Below are 23001 nucleotides of genomic sequence, written 5' to 3'. Positions count from 1 at the left end.
ATCGTGTTGTCTTTCGTCTGGACGATCGTTCTAGACGATGGGAGCTGAACGATCGCGTTGTCTGTCGCCTGGGCCATTGTTCTAGACGATGGGAGCTGAACGATCGTGTTGTCTATTGTTTGGGCGATCGTTCTAAACGATGGTAGCTGAGCGATTGTGTTGTCTGTCGTCTGGGTGATCGTTCTAAACGATGATGACTGCAATCATTTTGTCTTTCTTCTAGCCAATTGTCTGGGCGATCGTGCTAAACGATGGAGGTTTAGCGATCGTTTTGTCTGTCGTCTGGGCGATCATGGTACACAATGAGGATGCAAAGGGGAAGTCATTCTCATTGAATTTCACATGTCTGCTGGTGTATATTCGACCTCATGGACTGAGACATATGTATCCCTTGTGATGTGAGTTGGGACCAATATACACATATTTCTCCGAGTATAATTGGAATTTTTTACTGTGGTATGATCTTAGATAGGGGAAGCAAGCACATCCAAATGTCTTGAGATTGAAAAAATCAAGGTTAGAGCAAAACATTACATTGATGGGCGCTTTACCTTGTAGCACGGTGGTAGGCATTCCATTTATAAGATAAGCTACTGTTGAGAATACCTCCTACCAAAAAGACAGAGGCATGGATGCTTGTGCAAGTAGTGTGAGGTCGGTTTCGACTATATGTCAATGTTTACGCTCGGCTCTGCCATTTTGTGCAGAGGTATATGGGCATGATTTTCTGATTAAGATGCCTTTTGACTCACAGAGACGATGAATTCTATCATACTCTTTCTTATTATTTGACTGGAGCATTTTGATCCCTGATTTGAATTGAGTTTGGGTTAATTGTGTAAAGTGATTGAACGTTGACAGTGTCTCACTTTTCTATAGGGTATATCATTTAGGGAAAATGGCATGGTGTATATCACAATCTTCGAGCTCCGGTTTCTTCAAGATAAGAAAATGGCATGGTGTACATCATTTAGGGAAAATGAAGGTAGTTTTAGGGATCAGGTAGCTCACTCAACTCCTTCACCACATAGAAAGGGTGGTTTATGAAGATGATGGTTCTCCAAAACCAAAATCGAAACCAAACACAGTCCTGTACTACAAATTAACTCCTTTTTTTTAGAATTAGGCAACGGTCAATAAAGTAGTTGTGGCCGTACTTTGGTTCCTTTTCATCATCTAAGACAGATGTAGTTGTTTGAGCTACAGACCCATCATTCTCTGCTCATTGATGCATAGCCTGATCTCGGTAATAGGATCACTTACTGAGTCTTTTATATTCAACATTTATTTTTATATTTTTTTTCAAGGAGTGACAGGAACAGGTTGGCGAGTGACAGGAACAGGTTTGTGAGTGACAAACACGTGACAGAGCCATATGGGGACAAGAGAAATCGCTTCCGCTCAGTCTATGTTTTTGTCACTTGAATGTTTTTTACTAGAATTTATCGTGACAACAAATTTTAACGTCTTGAATGTTTTCTTTATGAATATTATTTTTTTAGGGGACCCTGAATAAAAGTTTTATTTATTTATTTTTTAGTTTATTTTAGAAAAATATCCTTATTGTCTTAATGAATTTTTTTAGAACAAAATATCTAGGTTTTAAATGTGTATTTAGTCGTAACGGCCTTTGTCAGAGTACTCGAAAGGTTGGGTCGTTACCGTTGGTATCAGAGCTTTTGGTATCAGAGCTTCAAACAACGATCCAACCATTCAAAATAAAATTCTATGCCTCGAACAGACTGACCAAATTTGAGCACGATCCAACGGTTCAAAATTCGGCAATCGAAAAATTTTGTGGAAATTGTCACTTAAAACCAAATTGTTTTCTCCCCGATTTTTGGCCTATTTTCACTCTCATTTAATTTCGAAAAAATCTCAATTCTTTTATTTTTTTTTTTCAAATTTTAAAAAGATAAATAAAATATTTTTATCACAATATCTCCAAAGATTCTATTAAATTAATAAATCAATTAACTTTTCAAATTATCTTAATTTTGACTTCAAAAACCAAAATTAAATGGTATAAGATCTATCAATTTGATACAAATTAAATCCTTCCAAATATTTAAATCAATTCAAAATAACATAAAATTGATTATCTCCTTAAATTATTTTATTTTTTTTAAATTGACCCTAAAATCCAAAATAAAAGAGAAACAAAATTCAATATTTTCAAAATAATTAATTGAAATATTTAATCAATTAAATTCAATTTGACCAATAAAAGTTTTTCAATTATTTCAATTTAATCCCAATTTCCCAAATGAAAGGGAAATTTAAACTCAATAATTTTAGATAATTAACTTAAATTTTTCTAAAATTCGGGATGTTACTATTGATAACCCAATCCAAACCTCACAAGTTAAATTCGGTTTGATCCAACTTTTTCGGGTCATCCAATTTTTGAAAACCCCTAATATTTGCTTCCGTTTTATTTTGATGAATGCTACAGGTTCAATGCACATTCCACAATTTTCCTAAGCAGTTTCTTCAAATGTGTTTGTTTTTTTTTTTTTTTTATAAATATTATTGTTATAAATCGCCCAAACAGTAACACAACGTTGCCTTTTGCTTCTGTCCTGTTTTCAATGTTCTAAAAGATGTTTCTCAAAAACAATCTCTCAACTGTAATGATTTTTACACTGGCGTTGGAGGAAAAGAACTCGAAATATAAAGGGCAATGGCAATTTGTCAATGAAGCCAAATTTCTCCATTCAACTCGAGACGATATAGACAAACTATAGATACCATATACATCCCAACTAGCTCAACTTACCAAGCAAAACATTTGATCCAGAGAATGACCCCAGCAACAATGACGACAAGGATGACAACGCCAATAAAAACAACAAAAAGGAAGAGGAAAAGAAACTACTTCAATGGTGCTAATCTGCATCAAGCTCTGTGAAGTCCCGTATCCTATCAGAATGCCTAGATATCTTTCGCAGTTCATCAATTTCAATCTGTAAGAACGGATCAGGCACGACCTTATCGGGCTGCAACATCTTAGGACAGGCTACAAGGACAGAGAGGTCAAGTGAGCCGAGCCAATGTAAACAATCTCTAGGTATGTAGCATATGTAATGTAGTAGATCCAAATACCTGCAACTGGGCATTGAGCGCGAGATTTCTTGGATTTAAGGTACTGCATTATTGCTGCCTTTTCATATACATGCTTGCATTCCGCACTACACATTGCATAAGGTAGAGACAAAAAGAGACTTATTAGAAGTGTTTAAATGCACGATGGCCAGACACTTGTACTGATCCATAACAGAAACCATAGGATAAAAAAAAAAAAAAAAAAGAAAACAAAAAAAGAAAACAAAAACAAAACAAGAAGGCCAAATCCATGTGAATGAACCTTCTCCACGACCTAAAACAATTACTTGTTTAAAGAACAAAAATACAATTTAAAGACTCAGCTCTGAAACATAAGAAGAAGAGGAAGAAGAAGATCAAAGTGGCAGACTAGTTCATTCCATTTTCAGGAACCCACTTGAAAAATGTAACCAGAGAAAATAACGCAAGTATGTAGCCATTCCCTTTAAACATCCATGCTGTCAGTAACATGGCGAATGGATGGGCAGACTTATTTTTTCAATAGTAAAAGAAATAATTCCAATTCTTTATCCTTCATCAAAATAAGTTTAGATGCAATATACCTGCGAACGGGTTCTGTTAATTCAATGACAGGCTTTCCACTTAACGGGCAAGTGACATTCAATAGATTACACTGAGTACTGGTCATCACAATGTCCTCCTTCTCCTCGCCTGGCATTGGTTGTCCTGCATGATGAACATTCTGCAAGAATACCGGGAGATAGGCAAGGCACTGGAGAGAATTAAATCTACAATTGGAAGAGCAATAAAATGCTTTCCAAATATTTGTAAATTGCAGATAGGTAAAATAGTTTCTCTTGTTTACTACTCATGTATTTTCTTTTGGGCATTTTCACAGATTCGGGACAATTATTTGCACATATTTGAGGATTTTTTGTTACAACCATGCATAACCAGTGTTGTAGCCCAATCGATAGAAATCACAAAAGTGAGATAATGCGATAAAAAATTAACTATAATCAGATCTGATATTAAAAGGGAAAAATTATTCCCTGGCTTTCTGATCTATTTTCTTCTGGGTGCCAAGGCCATTCCCAGACTATAGAAAAAGAGATGAAGATGCATACCCAAACAGCTTCTCTAAATTGCCGAATTATTGAATGGTTCATCAAATTTGAAGATGAATCTTGGCTGACTTTTGCAACTTCATCATCAAGTAGTTTCCCAAAATCTGTTAACTAAAAATATCAACATAAAATATTACGTCTGAAAAGGAAGGAACCTACACAATCAAAATTAACAAAAGCATGTGTAGTGGAAAATTCAACATGGAAAGAGATTTAAGCACCTCTTCTTTTGGTTCATATATATTTCCAACCGACTGAATTGCCAATGAAAAATTGTTACAGTTTTCATAGGTACTCAACAGCTCGACAACAGAATTTTCAAGCTCCTTGACCTAAGATCATGTTCAAATACCAAGTAAATTATTGGATAAGAGTTCAAAACAACAGTGATTTTTATCCTTAGATTGGATCTGATAGACAGAAGCAGAAAATTCACCAAAAAGTGCATGTGGAGCAGAAATTAGATAGATGTACACCTACTGAAAGCAATATCAGAACTTTTAAGCAAGGAATCAGTTCAAATAAATCTTATTCATATCGTTGCATCCACAGAAAGTCTGTCAAAAACAAAAATGTATGATGGTAGCACAATCACTAAATGGAAACATGCATTCCAAATATTTGAATTTTGAACAGTTCGACAAAGTGACTAGTTTATAATGAAAGTTCCAAAACCCAATACCCTGCACATATATCTTGTTTTCCTTTATCTTATTTTCAATTAACTAAGAAAGAAACTCCAAAGATGTTAAAATAAAGCCTTACGAAAAGAGTCCTAGAAAACATCTTTGAAATTTATGTAGACTTTGCTTCTTAGTATTTTATTACAAGATCTTATCCTAACCCAACAACATTCTTTTCCAAAGTAACAAACGACAATCATTTATGATGCTCGAAATTAAGGTCCATAATTCACAATACCATCCTGGACTGATTGTCCCTCTCCAATTCCACCCCAATTTCCTTCATCATAATCAGCGCCTTCCGCAATTCCTGAAATTAAGACAATAAAATCCAATAAAAAAAATTAACAAATAACCCATCATCATTAGTCAAATTCCTTATGAATCATTCTTATCAATAAGATAATCTCGACCCTAACGTTTCAGCTTTCAGAAATCAAGAAAACCCCAGTTCAAAGCGCAAAATGAAGGGAATACAGAACTGGAACTGATACTCGATAGGAAATGGAGATGTTAAAGCTAAAAACAACGTTTATTTAGCAACAGCAACTTCATTGTCTCGAACAATCAGAATATCTCGTTTATCAATCAGAACAAGAGATTGAAAGCAGAGAAAGAAGTAAGAGAGCAGTATCGAGCAAGTTACGGCAAGGAGGGATTGATTCTCGGAGTGCATAATTGTGGCGGCGGATTTGATTCTACCGGAAACGCCGTTTGAACGGGAATCGGAAGCGGATGCCATTCCTTTGAAGAAGAGATCGCCGAAACAGAAATTCCTCAGGCAGTGGTTCGACTTTTTAACTTTTAAAGCGCGAAAAATAGAAAAACCCGAATGGGGAAACAAAATGGCTAATCGACAGACATGACCCGCCGGGTTTTGATTTTGTATTTTTTGTTTTTTTTTTTTAATTCATTAGATAACGAAAATAATGTAAGCATGATAAATTTTGATTATATAATTACTCTTATGTCTTCCTTATTAAATGCTCGCTTTTAAATTTGAACAACCAATCTATTAAATTAGTTCACAAAGATTCTTTACCAACCTACATCAAAAAGTTGTTATACAACCAAAATTAATTCACAAAAAATTATCTTCACGAAATTATGATTCACAAAAAGTTCTCTTCACCAAATTATATCCACAATGAAAAGTCTTTCGTCAAGTCCAAAACTTGTACTTTACGAATTTGTGATTTTGTACACTCCATAAGAAGGTATGTATTTCATTTTGTATTCAAAAGTTCGAGAATTTCTTTCATATTAGAATTTATTTGCTTGTATTTATGCTAGATTGCTTGATTTTTTTCTAATGCCACAAAGAAATATATTTGAAAGTTTAAAAAAAAAAAACACGAAAGAAAGACAAAAAAAAAAACCTTTTTTTAGATACCCAGGACGGGCTTCATTGGGTATTCACCGAGTACAAAAGAAATGTTGAGATAAGTAGAAAAAAAGACAGAAAAAATATTTTTTTAACATACCTGGTCGGGCTTCACTGGGTACGAAAGAAATTGGTTGAAATTACCCGATCGGGCTTCATGGGATAGGAATCGGGTATGGGGTGACCCGGTTAGGGCCGACTGTGTGCTGGGAACATGGCATGGTCTGGGGCCCAGTAGAGGTAACTCTAGACCCGACCTGCCATATAGGAAATTGACGTCTAGTTACATTGATGATATTTTTCATGAACCTGACCGAGAATTACGTGTACTTTGCATGATGGTTTGAATTAATTACAATAGAAGTTTACAAACATATGTTGCATGTTTTACATAGCACAAAGTACTTAACAACAAAAATAATTTAAGCCAACTATAAAGTTTCATTCATCACTTGAACCATTAATGACAAAAAAGTTTATGAACTTCTAAAACAATGCTCTGTTTGCCTAAATCTGAATGGCATATTGTCTACGAAAATATGTCATTTTATCTCGTGTTTAGATATTTGTTTTGGACCCGGTTACATCATATTCAAAAAATTTACATGCGAACATACCACAGTCACCACTCTCATATCGTTGAGGCATGAAAGCATCTCGGCGTAGAGTCCATCTATCCATTATAAGATTATTAGACTCCATTACCTCACCAACAAGGAGTAAACTGGGAAAATTTTCACACACTGATCTCATTTCACGTTCTAAGTCTACATTCGAATGTAATCCAATCAATGAATCAAACACGATTAATTCTCTAACCTATAAGTTTGCACAAACAAGCACCCAGTGTATCCTAGAGAGGTTGAAAGGCATGTAAACAACATCAACGTTGCTCCAAGCTACATCGTGGTCAATGTATGTACCATTGACGTACTTCAATACGTTGATCACCTTACTCCAATCAATAGTATGACAATCACATCTTAGAAAGTTCTAGACCAATGAGAAAATCAGACAATGTTGAGTGTAGGAATTAATAATAAATTGACAAGTGGATGAACCTATGAATTAATATATATAACGTACTGTTACTATAATATTAGCTACGACACAAGTCCGATTGGGCTTGCATTTTCTTCTTTAAGAACATAAATAATGTGTCTATTACCTACATGACAACGTTGAATGTTTAATTAAATAGGGACACCTATACACACATGAGATTCAGACGGTGTTAACAAACTATTGAACCATTTTTTTTTATCCATTTGAGCATATGATTTCTTCGTATCATTGCAGCAGAGTCTACATTGTCCATCAACTTTTGAAATTTAATGTTCAGATCTTCAGATATTTCAAAGGTGGGATTGTACTTTTGCTTCATTTTTTGCCTCTTCCCATCCTTCCTTGTGTGTCTTTCCACAGTGTAGTTAATTTCCAAGAAATTTTTCTCATTCGTCCTCAGTGACCTTTTATTAGATTTAGATTTCCTGTGTCTTGGGAACTTATATCGATGACCTACACAATAAATGCGAGAACAAATTTCTCTAAGAATGGCTACACTTTTATATCAATTATACCGTTATTTGATTAAAGAAATGAAGAAGTGGGAGAACAATAAAATTTCAATTATCAATTATAGTGTTATTCGATCAAATAAACTCTAATTATTACTAAAACATGAATACAATGACAACAATAAATTGACCTACACAATAAAAAGGAAGACAACAATAATAATAATTGTAGCAATAAGAAGATAACAACAATAAGGATTACATCAAAAGTTTTGTTTAAGAACTTTTCAACAAGGTCATACCTCGTCCTTCCATCCATCAATGGCCAACCCTTCATCTATAACATCCATTGCATCGTCACTTGGAACTATATGTTCCCTAGTACATTCACGATCATCTAGAGCTCAATGAGAATGACCATCCCTATCACCATCATTTGTCACACCATGATCACTCGTACCTCCATGGTCCCCACCTCTAGTGCAATCAATGTCTTTTCCTTGCATGCATAGGTATTATTAGATAGGATAAATTACGTATGAAGAGAACAGACAACAAGGTTCACAATGATATATCCTTACATTCGATAGTCGTCGCAAGTGCTTCTTAATGCTTTTTAGGTCACGTTCCATACTTTCTATGTGACGATCAAGACATTTAATTAACTTAATCAATTTGCGATACTTCTTCCGCTTTTTCTTGTTCTTCCCAGGATGCCTTTGTTCACTATCATTATGATCAACCTCCTTAGTGTTCAAAGGCCTGACATAATCGCCATCATTTGTGGGTGGAGGTGAAGGTAGTTCCAGTGGTACAGGTGGATGGCATAGTGGCTCTATAATATGATTCATAAACTGGATCTCTTCCTCAGATGGAACGAATTGCAATGTGATTCTTACCTGCAAAAAATTGTAATCATGAATAAATAAACTAAGAAGCTATAATCATGAATAAAAGCTAACTCAAAAAGCTTAAAAAGAAACATGCTACATTTGACTCAAAAACTTCATCTCTAATCACTCCATATGGAGAAGAATGAGAGCACGACCATCTCAAAATGCATAGTATGCCATTGTCTTTCAATCTGTTTGCAACGCAACCGGATAATGATGAAATAGTTTTGTATGCCCATACCTATGAAATTTAAGACTGTATTGTTGGTGTACTTAAATGAATATTCACTAAATAAATGAACTAAATTACCTGAAAAACATGGGGAAACCTGTAAAGACTGTAAGGTCTGTTATATTTCATCTGTATTATCCTTATATGCCTCTACTTTATCTTTTAGTCCTTGTTTGAATCGTTTCATTTACAAAAATTTTCTTGCTCCAGTCCTCATACAAAATCCATTCCAATCATCCATGATCACAAAATTCTCAAAATACATTTGTTTTTTTTTTTCCTTTCTCTATCCATCATAGCAAACTCAATAAAATAAAACAATGCAATTTTCACTACATCAACATCGTTTTCGAACTCGAGGGATGAAAAAATAGAGTCCAACCTATATGCCTTCATACCCTCATTGTCATTTAAATATTTAGCTCTAAGTCTAACAAAAGAATTTTCTCTCCTTACAGTCCTTGTTTGATATTTTAGTCTTGTAATAAGGTTAAATTCGATTTGGTTGAATGACACCTTATTCTCTAGAAGATTAAAACTAAGGACATCTCTCTCAAGCTCCTCTACCTCTCAAAGAAAAATATAGTGAATCAGTGGTCCATTGAAGATGATGTTTGTATCAAGATGAGTTAGTTTCTTCTTAATTTTAGGGATGACTTTTTCTATATAGGAACAACATGAAAGGGCTACAGGAAAATGATCATTATGATGAATATTCATTTCTAGTTCCATTATAACCTACATTTTTCATCAAATAGATGAATTAAAAGGTAACACAACACAACACATTGAGTCAGAATATCCAAAAAAAAAAAAAAAATTCTAATGTACATTATTGTTTTTTGGCTCGTTCCCATACCTGATTGAGCTCAGGATCGGGCCAAAAAAAGCAGCTAGCTAAACTAAAGACTTCCCGATTTCGTCCCTCTTCCTAGTCCCAAGTTGACTGGTCTCACCCTCCAGATATGCTACTATTTTTTGGCTCGGTCCCATACCCGGTGGGGCCCAGAACTGGGTAAAAAACAAGTAACGTTCATCAATGTCTCACCCGATCCCATACCATCCTACCCCCCTTCCCGGTCCCCAGTCGCCTACATCACTTGAAAGCCCGACCGCCCTTGAAAGCTTAACCCCCTTTTTGTTGGGGTTTGTGTCCTAAAGTCTCGTGTCCAGTAGTTTGTAAACAACTTTGTAAGAACACTTGTGATGTATAATATAAATGATATTTACTTCACTACTTGACTTTGCACATTTAGATTTTACCACAAACTAATAAACTTAATATCTCTGGTTATCTGTATGTAACTTAAGCATATATGTGGTGACATACAAGTGGATCATGTATTGAGTGATAACCAAAATGGTCTGTAGTATATGGATATAGGAGGGAAACCTTATCCTGGTAACGCTACGGATGCGGCTCGCTTTGTGGAATTGTCACAAATGTTGTGACTTGTCATAAATGGTCTGATCCTGATCATTCGTGTAGAGGACATGCAAGCGGGGGCATTCTATACAAAGAGTTTGTATAAGACCTGACCACAAAGTATTAATGTCTCGTTATATAACACCGTTCATAACTGAGACTTCACTTCACTAGAATGACCATAGGTAACATGACCTCAATCCTGAGTGAGTTGGGAACTCCTGCCATGAGGGCGGTCCTTTGATTTGCATGGGTGCGAGTGGCCAAAATGCCGATTCAAACCTACCATTTTGGGGATTCGTTTGATTTGGAAGCTGGGAACTCAGCTTCATAAGATGGAATTCACTCTTTCCCTGAGACAGAGGTAAGTAGATAGATAGCTCCCTTAAGGGCTGATTCCAGGGCTTGAACAATGTGGCGCCACGCACCTTCTCATGGCCCGAGAGGTATTCATACATAGTAAGACTATGTTGTATTGTTCATTAGAGGGATCAGTGGTACTTAAGGAGGAAGATGTAATTACAGGGGCAAAACGGTAAATTGGCCTGCTATAATAACGAGCATCTGTGAAGGGTCGTCGTACTAATGATTGGTTATATCCAATGGACATAGAAATATATCTATGTCAAGAAGAGTAAAACTGTCGGTCTTTAGTGGAATGCCTGGCAGTTAACGAATGGTGGATATCGTGACTAAAGAGTTTAGTCAGCTATTCACATATTGTTGGAGCTTCGAGCCATAGGTCCATAAGATCCCCTTGGTAGCTTGGATACAAGTTGAGAGTTAGTTTTTGGGTCAATTTGAAATGTTCAAATTGACAAGAGGGAATTCGATTATATATGATATAATTGAATGAGTTAATTAAATATGATATAATTAACTTTATGTATGAGATACATTAATTTGGAGAAAATTGGATATAAATATGATTTATATCTAGTAAAGGAAAAATATTATAATTAATATTTGATATTAATTTATAAGTTATGAATGTGATAAGATCATATTCACTTGACGGTTATAAAGGAAATGGGAAGGCGCCTTTTCGTTCTAAATAACGGATGAGTGCATTATAAATAGCAGACGGTGTGTTGATCTCGGGGTATGCGGGTATTGTTAAAAAGATAGTGTCATCGTTTAGAAAATCAGTGCCTATACGATAAGGACTGCATGATCGCTTACATATACGATATTGTTAAGCGATCGCATACCGATTACACCATCGCGCGCTATTATTTAAACGATCGTTTACCTTTTTCCTAAGCGATCGTTTAGCTCTCGGTATTTACTAAACGATCATATAGACGATCGCTTAGTTTTTCTATGCGATCCTTCAGATGATCGCTCACCCTTTTCCTACACGATCATTTAGACGATCGTTTACCTTTTTCTACACGATCGTTTAGATGATTGCTTACTTTTACTACACGATCATATACTTTACCTAAACGATCGAGCATATTTTCTATGCGATAGACGACCGCATCCCCACTTGCTTGATCGTTGTGTACGGTCGCTATTCCTCATTCCCTCTACCAAATCTGAACAAAGCCCACACTTTGGATTCTTACTCCAAGAATACTGAGGGCTCTAAGTGGTGTTGTCTTCTCCATTTCCTTCTGACCGAGTCGTGATTATTTGAGGTAGACAATTGGGCTTTAGACTCGCTGTGAAGAAGAAATTTTCATCTGGTATGATTTCTTGATCCCTTTTGCATTATGAAAGTATGTTTGAATGTATATGCGGTAATTCTGTCACAATGAATTGGAAAGATCCGCTTCCGCTCGTAGGTACTCTTGAATAAGAGTTTCTTCAATTGGTATCAGAGCACTTGGTTTTCTGATTTCCAATTCATTGCTGCAAAAGAATTGCGAATACGTTCTTGGTGGGTGCATTTTTACACTGTTTAAATTGTTAAATTGTTGTGGATGTGCGGATTTATGGATGTTTTTTTGTGGATGTTAGCCTCGGTTTTTTTTAATTCTTTTACATTTGCGGTTGTTTGTAAAAGCCCCTGTGTTTTTTGGGCATTAATAATCATTATCAAGTCTGTATTCAAAGTCTGTTTAAGTTTTGAATCGTTCGCGAAGAAGATTAGAGCAAGCGTTGTGGTTCTTTGAGGAAGGTATGCGATCAAATGTTGATCGCACATGTAAACGATGGGGAATGCGATCAAGGGTTGATCGCATCTTGCAGTCGATGGAGTACATGATCACTGTTGATCGCATCGGTTAGACGATGGAGTACGCGATCGCTGTTGATCGCATTGGTTAAATGATGGGGTATGCGATCAAGTGTTGATCGCATCGTGCAGTCGATGGGGTACGCGATCGCTGATGATCGCATTGTGTAGATGATTTGGTAAGCGATCAAGGGTTGATCGTATCGTGTGGAAGATCGGTTACGCGATAACTGAGTATCGGTTCGTGTAGATGATGTGATGCTCGCGTATCATTTAGTGCACGATCGCACTAGGCGATCATTTTGGTCAGCAAGCTTCATCGCTTAGTAACTGACTAAACGATCGCTTAGTAATGCAAGGTAAATCGTTTACTTGACGCTGTGTTAAGTGATCGCATAGACGATCGTTTTGGTCAGCAAGCTTCATCGCTTAGTAATGCAAGGTAAATCGTTTACCTGATGCTGCGTTAAGTGATCGTATAGACAATCGTTTTGGTCAGCAAGCTTCATCGCTTAGTAACTGACTAAACGATCGCTTAGTAATGCAAGGTAAATCGTTTACCTGACGCTGCGTTAAGTGATCGCATAGACGATCATTTTGGTCAGCAAGCTTCATCGCTTAGTAACTGACTAAACGATCACTCAGTAATGCAAGGTAAATCGTTTACTTGATGCCGCGTTGAGTGATCGCATAAGCGATCGTTTTGGTTAGCAAGCTTCATCGCTTAATAACTAACTAAACGATCACTTAGTAACGCAAGGTAAATCGTTTACTTGTCACCGTGTTAAGTGATCACATAGACAATCAGGCTTCGTTGCTTCATTGTCGTCTACGCGATAGTTTAATTTTGCTTCTATCGTCTAGTTTGCGCTGGATGATCGTCTACCTATGACATTTACTACACGATGGAGTCCTCTTGGCGTTTAAAACCCAGTTCACCTGTGAACCGGTTTGCTCGATGAAAAATGTAATAAATAGGGTTATTTCATTCCGGTTTTGTAAAGGCTCATCCCGGTCCATAAATCCTTTATTTTTTACATGCGATGTATGTTTTTAATATGTCATATGGTATGCACATATAGATAAACCCCAACTTAGGTCATGCATATTTTCTTTATTATAAGTGTTATAATTTAGAGAAGTATGTTTTAATTTACATAAATGCATGCTCATGCATTATATAATATACGGGTTATATTTATGTATGCTTTATTTAATTTTTTTTACGTTATATTTATAAGCGTTACAAATACTTCGTTATGTGGGATTAGTGTTTTAGTTGTTTATTTTATAAATGGTTATAAAATGAAATTAGAATTAAAATAATTAGTAAAAGATCAATATGTAGCAAGTCTATCTATAGTAGACCTTTTATCGAAGACAGGTTCTGTCTAGGCTGGGGTATTTAAGATGACGACAATGGAACACCCCTACCTGGGAACCTACCTGGAAAGGTAATTTAGATAGATTTGATGCATGCAAACTAAGGCCAGTCTATTTAAGAGTTTAATGTGACTACTTGGATTTTTTTTTCAAAGACAAAAGTTATTTTTGAGCAAATTTTATAAATGACTTAGATCATAATCAGTAGCCAGATTGTCTAGGTTAATAAACCCCTAGGTAGAACATTCAATGGGAGGTTCTTGGGGCATTTGATGCATCATTTTCACCTCTCGCGTTTCTACAACATAGTCCACACCGTGAGATCTACCCTCGGCCTCGAGGCACCTTTGGCGTGTCCCTCAACGGATGGTGTTTGGGTAGGTCAATATCTAGGTGGATGGAGAGAGTGTTCAGAGTAAGTGGGAGCGGGAAATGTGACAACATATCCCTCAGTCTCCCTCGTTGGATTGAATAAAGTTTCTGTACATCGCCTCGTGGCACACTGGGTGTGTCCCCCCTATAGGATGACTATTTTGCGCGTTTCTTTATTTGATCTCTTGTAAGAGGATATGGTTACTTAGTCTTTTGTCCTAATCTGTCTTTTCCCTACGGTAAGTGCATTAGGGTGGGACTCTGGGGCTAAAAACGAGGGGTTACACTTATGCAGGATTCTTAAGGGTTAACTATTTTAGACCAAACAAATGGTGGCTATTAGGTTTAGTTCCAAGAGTTGGTTCTGCCTAATGGTTGAGATTGTTTCATCCCAGTGAAGGGCCATCCAATCACCCCATCGGTGACGTTTGTCCTGCCTCACTGGGGCATCATTGCAAAATAGAAGTCTTTTCACTTAGGGTACTTGGAATCTGTTTTGCTAAAAATTAATTGGTTAATTAAAATGTGGTTTTTTGCAAAGTCTTATAAAAGGTTATTTGTTTTTTTTTTTTCAGCAATGTTTTTAAATGACATCTACCACTATCAATTTGCTTAGCGCCGAAAAACTGAATGGCCAAAACTATTCAAGTTGGAAACACATGCTCACGATGATACTCATCATCGAGGATCTGAAGTTTTTCCTTACGGAGGAATGTCCTTCTATTCCACCTTAGGATGCTACTCGAAATGTTCAGATAGTGTACGAGCGTTGGATACGAGCAAATGAGAAGGCCCGAGCCTATATTCTGGCCAATCTTAGAGATGTATTGGCCAAGAAACATGAGTCCAAGGTCTCAGCTCATGAGATCATGGAATCCCTGCGGGGAATGTTCGGACAGTCATCTGGACAGCTCAAGCATGAGGCTCTGAAACACATCTTCAGCTCCAAAATGGAGGAAGGCACCTCTGTTTGTGAACACGTGCTGAATATGATGGTCAACGTGGCGGACATTAATGGGTCTAAAATCGATGAGGTTAGTCAGGTTAGCATTATCCTGCATTCATTGCCGGAGAGTTTCCTCCACTTTGTCAGTAATACGATTCTTAACAAAGTGAAATACTCCCTTACCACTCTCCTCAACGAGTTGCAGACTTACCAATCCTTATTGAAAAGTAAGGAGAAAAAGGGAGGTGAGGCAAATATTGTCTCGTCCTCTAAACGGTTCTATCAAGGTTCAACCTTAGGAACAAAGTCTACACTTTCCACTTTTAACTCTAGAAAGAGGAAGAAGAAGAAGGGTGGTAAAGGGAAAGGTAATGCGCCTGCTAAACTGCCACTTGTCGCCCAGAAGAAGTGTCCACTGTCGGTTGGAAAAGGAAAATGTTTCCAATGTAACTAGGACGGACACTGGAAGAAGAATTGTCCTCGTTATCTGAAGGAAAAGAAGGATACCAAGGCTAAGGCCAAGGCAGAAAAAGGGGATTAGATCCTGGCGACAGTTGGAGGATGGTGAGATGATGTTGCGAGTAGGCATCGGGCATGTCGTCTCAGTTGTGGCAGTGGGAGACATCCAGTTTACTTTACAGAATAGGTTTCTTATATTAAAAGAAGTCTTTGAAGTTCCTGAACTTAAAAGGAACCTTATTTCTGTAAAATGGCCGTTACAATACAATTACACCATTTCTTTTAAATTGAATAAAGCATTTATTCGTAAGGATGGTGTTGAAATTTGTACAGCTAAACTGGAAAATAACTTGTATGTGCTAAGACCTTTAGCTGTAAGTTCCCTCCATCATATAGAGATGTTTAAATCTATCATAACTCAGTCTAAACGCCAACGAGTTTCTCCAAAACCTTGTTGGACATGGTTCGTTCAATGATGAGTTATGCTTTCTTGCCCGACTCGTTTTGGGGTTTCGCAGTGGGGACTGCGGTATATATTCTCAACTGGTTCCTTCTAAGAGTGTTGCAAGAACACCTCTAGAGTTGTGGAATGGGCGTAAAGCTAGTTTACGTCACTTCTGCATATGAGGTTGCCCAACACATGTGCTTGAGGCAAATCCGAAGAAGTTGGAATCACAATCGAGGTTGTGCTTCTTTGTAGGCTACCCCAAAGGTACACGAGGAGTTTACTTTTATGATCCATCCAAAAACAAGGTGTTTGTTTCCACGAATGCTACTTTCCTGGAGAAGGATCATATCAGGGAGCACAGTCCACGTAGTAAAGTCATGTTAAGTGAGCTTTTGGCGGCGGTAAATTAGAAGTCAATTTTACTCGACAACCAAAATCTCGTGGCTGTAGTATGCGATGCATGTTCCTAAGATATGCGTTGATAGTCATGCGTCGATGGTCATGTGTTGGACTGATAATGCGTTAATGAATGTATGTGATGACCATGCATCCTGGCACAAGTTTTCTTGCACTCATGCCAAGTATAACACGAACACAAGTTTCTCGGGTAATTCAAGGTCGAACACAAGGACTTGTAGCTATATGTATGCGGTGATGTGCATGCGACAATTTGAATAAAAGAATGGAAGGGATGTTGCTAAGTTAGTCCTACTCCTACTTCTATCTAACAGACAACACAATAAGAATATGCATGAAAGGTAGAGATGCGACAAACCTTGACTTGAAATAAATGTATGGGAAAATAGATAAAATGCGGAGATGATTTCATTGCAACCCTTAAGAGTGACCACAGGGGCAACCTTAGTCAACGCAAGCCAATGTGATCATGCTATACTCGTGCACGACAAATCATTTTCCAATGGAAATGCGGTGCTCCTAAGTCTAGGATGCATGTGTTGAATGAAAAAGTGTCCATAGAGCTTATTCCTAAGTCTCTACTCTTTTCCTATGCGATGATGCAAAATGTACATAATGCTACGGTGATCGTACATAATCGTATCCTATCTCTAGGATGCATGCGATGGGTTAATAGCAAACAGTACTTATTCCTAAGCTCTTATCTCTTGTATTATGTGTTTTAATCTGACTCTCCCAAGCCTAGATTTTGACCTGACCTTCTCAAACCTAGATCCTATCCTTAGACTACCCTCCCGAGTATCCCTAATGGACGAATGAAACATACATAATACAAGACAATCACATGAACTTGATAGTCGCAAGATTGTTACTATCCCTAGTGAACAATGCATACATTGCTTAATGCATCCAACCACTTACCCTTCCAGACAGTTGATTGTTGCTGACTTCACTCATAGACAAGCAATGCGTTAGCCTATAGACAGGCGTTGTAGCAGTTTCACGCTAAGCAAATAAGATTACTCACACACTCGTGCAATGCACACCTCTCGATGGGTTACTACATGTTTCATATCCTAATCCACATGATTAAGTATGCGATGCCCAAGCAATCCCACTAAGTGTTGCAATGAAAGTAAAGATGTTAAGCAAAGAAGATGGAGATGGAGTCGAAGGAACAGAGAAATGCATTGAAAACAAATTGTATTAATTCCTTAATTCCAAGATGTGATATAATACAATATAAGAAAGAAAGGAAAAGGAAATGATCGGCTGGAAGCAAAGATTTTCTCCCAGCGGATGTGCGTCAAGGTTGCCGGTGGTGCCATGGATAGGCAGAGGAATTAACTCTTTCGAGATCTAGCTTCGGTCGAAGGCTCCGGTCGTCACTCGGTGGATGAAGGAGGTGAAGAACTCTCAGCCATCTTCTCATGCGTTTGTCTGGATCGCAAGGATCCGCCTTAGGCGAACCTCAGGTGAAAACCTTGGATCCCTTGAATTTCTACACATCGGCTTCTATTTATAGAGCTTGTGTCGCCGACAACATTAATTGGACTGCTCTGAGTCTGACGTTCGGCGTGTTAGTCCTTTCTGAACCTCTGCCACCAACGGCGTGGTAGGTGAAACATCAACATCATCTTTTGGTTTTTCTGAGGTAGATGCGTTGATGTGTTCATTCCACCTACCTTGCATCGATCCCATTAGAATGTGTTGTCGCGTAGCCACAATCATTCAATGGCCCCATTCGCATAATACCACAACTCTACATGATGATCGCATCGCTTGACGAGCGCAACTCCTATGCGATGGACGCATATGGCTGATTACCGCAACATCCATGCGTTGATCGATGCGTTTGCCTTTGCGATGGAGTGTTTCTCTGCATGTGGTTGTCTATGCGGTGGTCCGGTTTTCACGTTTGCATTCATTTCCTACATTAGCTACAAAAATAGAACATTGAACGCATAATTAACGCAAAATAACGAGTTGGCTGAGATTCGACATGCTAATCGATGCAAACTATTTTTCTCGTGAATTCCTAGCATGATTGACGCATGTTCTACTTAACAACCTTCATAATTCTAAGTAAAAGGACTAAGATGACATGCATTTCTGCATGTCATCAGCTTTTCAAAGAAACTACTAAAGCTTTAACAAGCGTTGTTGAAGGATCTGATTCATCAACCAAAATTGTCGATAATAGTTCATCTGGTAGGTCGGTTCCACCTCAAAAGTTGAGGGAACTTCGACGCAGTGGGAGGGTTATGAACCCGCCTAATCGCTATCTAGGTTTCACGGAAATCCTAGCTATAGTGACAAGTGGCGACGTTGAGGATCCGTTGTCCTATAAAAAGGCAATGGAGGATGTTGACTGGGATAAATGGGTCAAAGCCATAAATCTCAAGATGGAGCTGATGTAGTTCAACTCGGTATGGTATCTTGTAGATCAACCTAATGGGGTAAGACTATAGGTTGTAAATGGATCTACAAGCGCAAACGGGGTGCCGATGGGAAGGTGCAACCTTCAAGACTCGACTTATGGCAAAAGGTTATACCCAGGTGAAGGGAGTCGACTATGAGGAGACTTTCTCACCTGTTGCCATGTTAAATTTGATCTGCATGATAGTGCATCAGGTGACGTGATCATCACGAAGATCGCCTTAGAGAAAAATGTTGCTGATTTGTTTACGAAGGCTCTCACGGCTACAGTGTTTGAAGGTCACCTTCATAGCATGGGTCTACGAGACCACCCGCGGCTGGACTAGGGCAAGGAGATTTTGTTGCACTGGGTTTTTAGGACCTAGTTTATTGTTTTGTGCCTGTTTACTTGTACTCCCCACTTTGCTTTAGAACAAGTAGGAGATTGTTGAGCTTTGTGCCCTAAAATCTCGTGTCTAGTAGTTTATAAACAACTTTGTACGAACACTTGTGATATATAATATAAATGATATTTACTTCACTACTTGAATTTGCACATTTAGCTTTTACCACAAACCAATATACTTAATATCCCTAGTTATCTGTATGTAACTTAAGCATGTATGTGGTGACATACAAATGGATCACGTCTTGAGTGATAACCAAAATGGCTTGTAGTATATGGATATAGGAGGGAAACCTTATCCTGGTAACACTACGGATGCAACCCGCTTTGTGGAATGGTCACAAGTGTTGTGACTTGTCATAGATGGTTTAATCCTGATCATTCGTGTAGAGGACATGCGAGCGGGGCGTCCTATACAAAGAGGTTGTATAAGACCTGACCACGAAGTGTTAATGTCTCGTTATATAACACTGTTCATAATTGAGACTTCACTTCACTAGGATGACCATAGGTAACATGACCTCAATCCTGAGTGAGTTGGGAACTCCTGCCATTGAGGGCGGTCCTTTGATTTGCATGGGTGCGAGTGGCCAGAACGCCGACTCAAACCTACGATTTTGGGGATTTGTTTGATTTGGGAGCTGGGAACTCAACTTCACAAGATGGAATTCACTCTTTCCCCGAGGCAGGGGTAAGTAGATAGATAGCTTCCTTTAGGGCGGATTCCAGGGCTTGAACGATGTGGCGCCAAGCACCTTCTCATGGCTCGAGAGGTGTTCACACATAGTAGGACTATGTTGTATTATTCATTAGAGGGATCGATGGTACTTAAGGAGGAAGATATAATTATAGGGGTAAAATAGTAAATTGGCCTGCTGTAATTATGAGCATCTATGAAGGTTCGTTGTACTGATGATTGGTTATATCCAATGGACATAGAAATATATCTATGGCAAGAAGAGTTCAACTGTCAGTCTTTAGTGGAATGCCTATGATAGCTCGTAGAAATACAAGCTATTGTACCCTTTTATTTAGAATTATGAAGGCTAACAAGCAGAATATGTGTTGATAATACTAAGAATTCATGTAAAAAGTGAGCTTGCATCAATAAGCACCTAAAATCCTCACTAACCCCATATCATGCGTTATGCCGTGTCAAAGTGTCCATTTTTGCAAATATTACAGGAATTGATCGCATGCATCAATCCCAGACCGCCGCAAGGATGACCGCATGAGTTGATTGTCATAAAGATTACTTCACCGCATGGAATGTTGCATCCACATAGTGATAATCGTGACAAAAGATTGCTTGCAAGGTAGATGGAATCCGTTGGTAATTCAGGAGAAATAAGCTTGAATGCATACATTGGGATCATAAACAAGATAAGATGATGTGACATTGCCTATACTGTGACAAAGGAAGCAGTGAGGCAGAACGCAATCATGATCGCTGTTGGCGTTTAAACTCAATAAATAGCACCTTTGACCTTCACTTCAAGGCATCCAAACTTCTGCCTTAAAGCAGATGCTTGCGATCATAGATGAAAGCATGAGCGAGATTTTCTTTGAAGATTTTTCACCTCCATAAACCATTCCGAGTGACGACTGGAGCTTTTGACGAAGATAGAGCTCGAGAGAGAAATCTCCACCATCCATCCATGGTCCATCAGCAGCCTTGATGCATTTCGAATGAAAAACAAGAGATTGTTTTCATCTAACCTTCCATTTCTCCCCTTGTCTCTGTATTGTATTACATTTTGGCTTAAATTAATACATTTTGTAATCAATGAATATCTTAATTCCTTTAGCACCATCTTCTTCATCTTCTTTATCTATGTCATCGTTTACCTTCATCGTTTAGTTATTAAAGGCGGTCGCATACTCAATCGTGTAGCCTAAAGATAGGACGCATGTAGCAACCCACCGAGAGGTGTGCGTTGTGCGAGTATAGTGAGTTAATTCTCTTCGCTTGGTGTAAGGCGGTAGCAACGCTTGTGTATGGGTTGTTGCAATGCTTGTCTATGAGCTGATTAGCCGCAACTAATAGCCTGAGAGGGTGAATAGTGGAACACACTAAAGCAAAGTATGCATCATTCCTAGAGATAAGCCCGATCTTATGCTCGATGCAACTATGCATTATAGAGATATAAGCATGCGGCTAGCCACCGAGAGGTGCGATGCATTAGTGTGGTGAGCTGGGATTACTCAGGCGACCTAACATAATGAACTTTATTATGTGTTGACGACTGTTGCATCTCTATCAATTCAACTAGTTAAACTTCCATTGCTTAATTTGTTTAGTTAGGAGTAGGAGTAGTGCATAACCCTATACTTTTATCTCTTTACTTTTATTCATCGCCTCAAACATATTACATCACAAACATTGAGTTGCAAGTCCCTGAGTTCGACCTCGGATCATGTCGAGAAACTTGCGTTCTCGTTATACTTGGAGAGAGAGTAAGAAAACTTGTGGCAGGAACACATGGTCATTGCATATATTCTTAAACGCATCTTTCATATTTCTTAGTCCAACGCATGACCATCGATGCATGGAGATCAACGCATATCATAAGATGCACGCATATTTATTCTCCATTTTCAATGCAGCAAGTGTTTGGAGCCGTTACCGGGGACTTGGCAGCTAATAGTTTGTTAAGTTTTGTGTTTTTGCAGGCAACCCTTTTGTCTTCGGCTTATTGTAGATTGTGCGGCCAAGTTACAAACGATATTTGAGTGAATACGATGCGCCAAAAGTGAAATATTGACCCCGAGATAGAAAGGCTATCTGTCGCATGAGCTAAAAGCAATCAGGCATGTGTCAACCAACATGCGGCCATCAAATGTTGGAAGTTCCGATGGTCAGGACGAGTCTCTTGACTTAAGCAGTTGAGATCAATCTTCTGCATGGAAGACTCCTTGCGGTGGCTTCACTCCAATTTCTCCAAGGATGTCTTCTATTCTATCTTTACTTTGCTTTCCTAGTTAACTTTAATATATTTATTTGTTTATTTTCATTTTGGATTTACGGCTACTTTCTTGGATGAGATGTGCGTTCGCTTCGTATAGGTACGTTAATAATTCCACTCGGGTGTAGTGGTTCGAAAAAAGAATCTTCTCCATCATTCAATGCATGGCTATTTCTCTACATGAGTTCTAAATACTGACGAAATTGATATTCTGCTCATAGGTCTTTTTTTGTTATCTTTTATGCGTTATCCTTCTGAAATTCTCCTTTGTCCGCTTGCTTTCTTATGCATTGATAAATCAACATCCATGATACTTAAAATTCACTACATCCACTAACTAAAAGTTGCACAGCTCACCTCACTTTAGTAACTTCTTCAAAGTTTGACAGTCTAAGTTTTATTATGTTTAAACCTCTGCTCAAACATCTTCTACCGCATTCCTGAATGAGTTTATTTTTAGCTTTTTGGCAAAGATCCCTGCTACTTTCTAAGTTTGGGGGTGGTAGTACTCTGGGCAAATGCGTCCATCACATTATGATGATAAAATAAAAAAAAAAAAAAAAAAAAAACTCCATTGTCAACGCAAAAAAGGGGAAACCCAAGCTGATAAGAGTTAAAGTTGTGAAAGGCACTTACCCGTAGTTGGATACTTCGCATGACACCAGTGCAGGTAAAC

The 23001-nt window shown here is 38.0% G+C and overlaps 1 protein-coding gene across 2 annotated transcripts; it reads right to left on the bottom strand.

Annotated features, from left to right (window-relative positions):
* Nucleotides 1-2690: 2690 nt before the first annotated feature.
* On the bottom strand, nucleotides 2691-5795 carry HPY2 (RING/U-box superfamily protein). Of its 2 annotated transcripts, none has more exons than XM_039041131.2 (7): nucleotides 5523-5795; nucleotides 5115-5186; nucleotides 4415-4525; nucleotides 4194-4304; nucleotides 3669-3808; nucleotides 3106-3191; nucleotides 2691-3019 (listed from the first exon to the last, which is right to left on the bottom strand). In XM_039041131.2, the coding sequence occupies exons 1-7, from the start codon at nucleotides 5616-5618 to the stop codon at nucleotides 2889-2891; spliced, it is 747 nt and encodes a 248-aa protein (XP_038897059.2). In that variant the 5' UTR covers nucleotides 5619-5795; the 3' UTR covers nucleotides 2691-2888. The 2 variants fall into 2 exon arrangements, with proteins under 2 accessions (XP_038897059.2, XP_038897060.2); XM_039041132.2 differs by having other exon boundaries at nucleotides 5359-5543.
* Nucleotides 5796-23001: the final 17206 nt, after the last annotated feature.

The sequence above is a fragment of the Benincasa hispida genome, chromosome 9 (assembly GCF_027475165.1).
Source record: "Benincasa hispida cultivar pf3 chromosome 9, pf3_genome.v1.1, whole genome shotgun sequence".
NCBI classification, from domain to species: domain Eukaryota; kingdom Viridiplantae; phylum Streptophyta; class Magnoliopsida; order Cucurbitales; family Cucurbitaceae; genus Benincasa; species Benincasa hispida.
This window is presented reverse-complemented; position numbering and strand designations above follow the sequence as displayed.